Raw genomic sequence first — 5,917 nt, 5'->3', positions numbered from 1 at the left:
TTGGATTGGGAAACCTTTGTTCCTTGATGGACCTACTGCAACCCAGGCTAGGATGTCCTATGCCAGGGTATGTGTTGAGGTGAGTCTAGATAAGGAATTGCCTAGGACTATTCCTGTGTTTCTGAATGGTGTAAGGGATGTGGATGTGGTAGTGGATTATTCCTGGAAGCCTCTTTTCTGTTCTAAGTGTGATGGGTTAAGGCACTCTATAGCGAAATGTCCTAAAGCTATTAGGCCAGTGCAGCAGGTGTGGAAGCCTAAGGAGGCCATGGATGGTCCTGTTGAAAAGATGGGTGAGGGGCCTGGTGAGCCCTCTGGTACCAAGGTGCATAATGATACTGATATGGTGGAAGAGGAGTGGACTGAGGTGAAAGGGAGACATTCTGAGCAGGCTCCACTCCAGACTTAGTGAGCAGCCTATGAACGCCAAGGAGGCTCCACTCCAGACTTAGTGAGCAACCTATGAACCAACAAAGAATCAGTAGCAATGGTCACCTAAGTAAAACCCATGTTAGCAGCAAGAGATAACCCAGCCTCAGCCCCTTCAAGCTCATGATGGATCACACTAATGGGATTAGTTCTACCACAAATGGCTATAATCACAGCAGCATTATGATCTCTCAAGACACTGCCAAAACCAGCTCGGCCATTACTAGGAGAACCATCAGAGTTTATCATAATGGTGCCAGCAGGAGGACCAACCCATTTGCAAACAGTGACTTTCCTAGCTACAAACTCCCAAGAAAGATTCCAATTAGCAGCAACCACCCTGTTTTTATTACAATCCAGCACTATCTTATTAGCCTTAGCCATTTTAATCTTCACATCAGAAACAATTCTATGAAGAATCCCATCAGAGCTCTCAATCTTCCCTGTAAAAATTCTCTTGTTCCTCTCAGCCCACACATGATAAATAAAGCCATTAAAACTCAGCTTACCCAAAAGAGCATAACTATCCTGCCCAGCAAACAAGGAACCATACCAAGCAACAGCAGCTGCCCAACTTCCATGGCTACTCCATTGAGCATTCATCAAACTCAGCAGTCTCCTCCAAATGGAACAGGAAAACTCACATTGGAAGAGAAGATGATAATCATCCTCATCAGCCTCACAACAGAGAACACATGTACTGTTGATATCCAACCCCCAACCTTGAAGTTTCTTTTTAGTTTTCAAAGCTCCATGCATACCAATCCAGACAATGAAGCTGTGTCTAGGGATATTGTGGCTGAACCAGACTAGGCTATGCCAAGGAACCAAGTCAGACACATTCCTGATAGCCTTATAAGTACCTTTAGTAGAAAATTCTCCAGTGATGCTAGCAGTCCATACAAGGACATCCTGACCTCCTCCAATTGGAACTTCAGCCAGCCTAGAAGCAATAGGCTCAAGAGGGCCAGCAACCATAATAGGAACAGACCACTTTCCATTCACAATGCAGCAACTAACCTTTGCATTCCTGTGAAGCCTGCTGTCCATCCTAAAGAAATCATTTTGAAGATCAAACAACACTCCCAGAGGATGCCAATTATCCATCCAGAAGCTAATATTTTGGCCATCAGCCACTAAATGCATAGCAAACTTAAGACCAAGATGTCTAAACTGCAGGATCTTCCTCCAGACCCAAGAGGCATCATCAGGGACATTGATAGTCCAGAAGCATCTCCCTCTGATAAGATGATTGCGAACCCAAGTAACGACAATGAATCCCTGCCCTTAACAATATGCCAGAGATGTCTAAGGCAAGTAGCAACATTCAACCTCCTCAAATTCCTTAGATTGAGACCTCCCTCAGAGGCAGGGGGAGCATACCATAGCCCAATTATAGCATTATTTCCAATTCTTATGTCTGACCCAGTCCATAAGAATCTCATAATAATCCTGTTAATGTCATCAATAGCTTTCATGGGAAGAACAAACACAGAAAACCAAAATTGAACCATTCCACAGAGCACAAAAGAGACCATGGTTAGTCTCCCAGCATAAGAGAGAAATTTGAGTTTCCAAGACTTCACTCTAACCAGCAATTTATCAATAAGAGCCAAACAGTCAGAGTATCTAAGCCTAGAAGAGAGAAGAGGAACCCCAAGATACCTGACTGGCAGAGGACTACAATCAAACCCCAAAGCAGCCTTAATCAAGTTGAGAGTAAGTACTATATCAACACCAGCTGCAAAAATGGTACTCTTCAAATTGTTAACCCTTAAGCCAGTGCACAAACAAAACTGATCCAGCACTTGATGAAGCCCAATAGCAGATTGCACATCTCCTTTGATGAACACAAGGAGATCATCTGCAAAACATAAGTGAGTAATGAGAGGGTTAAAACATTTAGAATGCAAGTGTATACCTCCCTCCTTCACTTTCTGCAAGAGAAAAACATTCAAGACCTCCATGAGAATTACAAAGAGAAAAGGAGACATAGGACAGCCCTGCCTAATGCCTCTTTTCCCCTCAAAATACCCATAAGAACTCCCGTTCACCATTATAGAGAACTTAGGAGAAGACACACCGGCAAACACCCAATCAAGGAACTGAGAAGGGAACCCAAACAACTCCATAGCCTTCCTAAGGGCCCCCCACTCTACAGTGTCATAGGCTTTCTGTAAGTCAATTTTGATGGCACATCTAGGAGACCCCTTCTCCCTATGATAATTCCTTGTTAGCTCATGAGCTAATATTATGTTATCTTGAATAACTCTCCCAGGAATGAAGGCTGACTGACAAGAGTTCACCAACCCACCAATGATCCCCCTCATTCTCAAAGTCAGGATCTTAGAAATACACTTGTAAACCACATTGAAGCAAGCAATAGGTCTAAACTCATTAATCTTGGAAGCAGCAGGAGACTTAGGAACCAAAGTCACCAAAGTGGAATTCATTTCCCCAAGCAATTTCACAGAAGAGAAGAACCTAGACACAACATTCACCACAGGGTTTGCTGTGAGGAGAGAGAAAGTGACGTGAGGAGAGAGAAAGTGGTGTTTTTTTAGGGTTTGCAAAAGTTTCTGATCAGATCTCTTACTGGCCGATCTGTTCTTGTTCGGCAATGAGTGATTCTCATCTTGGTGATGACACCAAAGAGATAAAGGTGAAATAGGTGAAGGACGGTTTCTCTTGGCTGGAAACGAGTGCTTAGTGAAGATGAAGAGGAGGAGATGGATCACGACAACTCTCTGGCTGCTCATGAAAATCAGCAGCAAAGTGGTACGTTAACTTCAGGTTCTGTTGGTCTGCTGTTTAAGGCAATGTCCAAATCCAAAACGAATGTTGATGGGTCTACATCAAATGTTAATGGAGGAGTCACTCAAAATTCTGTTCATGTGAGAGAAGAACGAGCAGGTTTGGGGAAGAAGACAGTCCAGGGTCACAAGCCCTTAGCAGATGATATACGAAATAACATGTTATCAAGTGTTTTTCGAAAACCAAATGTGGGAATCACCATGAACACACAAAGCTCGGATGATTCACAAGCAGCAAGATTTCAGCGAGTTAACTCAGGAAACACTAGGGTTTCGTCTGCAAGTAGGGTTCCAAATGAAGATACACGCCCACTCTCTGGGCCCGAACAGGTGAGTGCTCATAAACTACCATCACTGAATGTGACCGGAACTCCTACTTGGTCCTCTTCACTGTTCGGCCACCAGAATACTAATCACTTAGATGAGATGGTTTATTTACCACCGAAGAAGATTGACGGGAAACTATTTGCTGAAGTGGACGTGACAGAATTCAAACAGGAAATCAAAACTTTCGATGATATTCTCGTAGGCAGCTTCATTGGTGATAGGTTGGGATATGGTTTGGTATATAATGTGTTGTTGAAACAATGGAAACCGAAAGGGGACATGCAACTCACGGTACATGGTAACTCAGCTTACGTCATAAAGTTTTCTTCGTCCGATGATAGACAAAGAGCATTGGAACTTGGGCCGATATTTATTTCAGGGAGAATTTTTGTAGTTCGACAATGGAAACCTAATGTTGAACAAGAACTACAAGAATTGAAAACTATACCTATTTGGGTCTGTTTTCGGAATATCCCATTACTGCTTTGGAACACAAAAGGAATCTGTTATATTGCGAGTGTGGTGGGTAAACCTATCATGCAAGATGGTCGTACGCAATTGAAAGAGAGGATGGCATTTGCACGTGTGTGTGTTGAGGTACAAGCTGATGCTTGCTTACCGGATGAGGTAGATGTTCGAGTAAAAGATGGATTATTAACACACAATGTTAAGGTACAAGTTGAGTACTCGTGGAAACCGGAAAGGTGTGAAGGGTGTAAAGTGTTCGGCCATGATGATGAGACATGTCCCATGAAACCGAAACCTAATTCACATGAGAAAACAGCAGCAAACCAGGCACGTGGGGACATTACAATGGATACTAATCGAGTTGTTATTGCTAGGAATAACAGGAACCCGAGACCTTCAATTCCAACAAAAAACAGCACGACTAATGCTGCTCCAAAGCACCAAAATGCTAGGCGTAAACGACCAGCAAATGGACCAGGTAATGACTACAACGTAACTCATAACAAGGAGGTGAGAAATGGGACTGATGAGTGGACGTTGGTTACACATAAGGCTAGAGAGTTTCAAGTGGGAATAGGATCGACGGACAGATTGGACCAACCGAGAAGGAAAATAATAAAGCGAGTACCATCACATCCTCCACAACTCACGGCTCTGGAAGATCAGACCACTAAAGGTAACTCCTTTGCTGCCTTATTGTCAATTGATGGTACTGAATCGAGTTTTAATCATTCGGACCATAATAATCATGATAAAGATGACCCGGTCCATGACACACGAAATGATACTAATCCTGATTCTAGTACAATGAGCATCGAGAGTAATCCAGAGACCTCCGAGGAGGTTGCAATTACCCCTCAATAGTTAATGATTAACCTCGCTTGTTGGAACGTGAGAGGTCTTAATGACACTCTCCGTACGAAAAGTGTGCGTGATTTTATGAGATTGAATGGTATTGGTTTGTGTGGATTGTTAGAAACTCATGTCCAGGAAAGGAATAAGACTCGTATTCAGCGTAGTCTTAATTCTAGCTGGTCTTTCATTGATAATTATGTGGTTGTTCCGAATGGACGGATTTGGATTGGATGGGACCCGAATAGGGTTGATTTCACCGTGTCCCATGTTGGAGGGCAAGTTATTGCAGGTGGTGTTCGGTTCCCAGATGGATCAGGTTTTCTTTTGGCAGTGGTGTACGGAAGCAATAGTACTGTTCATCGCCGGGAGCTTTGGAGGGACCTAGAGTTCCTTATGCTGGGTTCTGAGGCTCCGTGGCTAGTACTAGGTGACTTTAACTCCACGATGCTGGCCAATGAGAAGAGAGGGGGTAACAACTCACCATCTCAAGGCTCCAATGAGATGTTTGAATGTGTTACCAATTTGGGACTGTTTGATTGTCCGTATATAGGTTGTTTCTATACATGGTCCAACAGGCAGATGGGACCCGCAAACGTCAGTTCCAAGATTGATTGGGCTCTTATAAATGGTGATTGGCTGACTCGTTATCCTCTAGCCAAAGCAGATTTTCCACCGGCTGGGGATTCCGATCACTCTCCGATCATTATACCACTTGCTGCACCCAACATACACCGGCGTACTCCGTTTAGGTTCTTCAATGCCTGGACGGAGGATCCCACGTTCAGAGCTCTAGTTGCTGATGTATGGAAGGTGTCGGTACAAGGTAACCCGATGTTTCGTATGGTGACAAAACTTAAGGCTTTGAAAGCATGGCTGAATGAATGGAAGAAGGATCGGTTCAATGGGGTGACGAACCAGGTAACCATTAACCGAAATTTTTTACATTCAGTGCAGGTAAGATTGCAGGCAGATCCAGCAAACCCAGTATTAAGGAGGCAAGAGAGAGTAGCTACTGGAAACTATAG

The 5,917-nt window shown here is 43.7% G+C and overlaps 1 protein-coding gene across 1 annotated transcript; it reads left to right on the top strand.

Moving 5' to 3' along the window:
* Positions 1 to 4,904: 4,904 nt before the first annotated feature.
* On the top strand, positions 4,905 to 5,917 carry LOC147544052 (uncharacterized). The gene is made up of 2 exons (XM_086635581.1): positions 4,905 to 5,715; positions 5,847 to 5,917. Exons 1-2 carry the CDS (start codon positions 4,905 to 4,907, stop codon positions 5,915 to 5,917), a joined length of 882 nt encoding a protein of 293 aa, XP_086491707.1.

Source organism: Eschscholzia californica, unplaced genomic scaffold, assembly GCF_041429995.1.
Source record: "Eschscholzia californica isolate CP2 unplaced genomic scaffold, dmEscCali1.0.p SCAF_4, whole genome shotgun sequence".
Lineage (NCBI taxonomy): Eukaryota > Viridiplantae > Streptophyta > Magnoliopsida > Ranunculales > Papaveraceae > Eschscholzia > Eschscholzia californica.
This window is presented reverse-complemented; position numbering and strand designations above follow the sequence as displayed.

Coding starts and splice junctions, on each gene's coding strand:
- LOC147544052 (XM_086635581.1), top strand. CDS start 4,905: ATGATTAACCTCGCTTGTTGGAACGTGAGAGGTCTTAATGACACTCTC. Junction 5,716..5,846: donor ATGGAAGGTGTCGGTACAAG/GTAACCCGATGT, acceptor CATTCAGTGCAG/GTAAGATTGCAGGCAGATCC.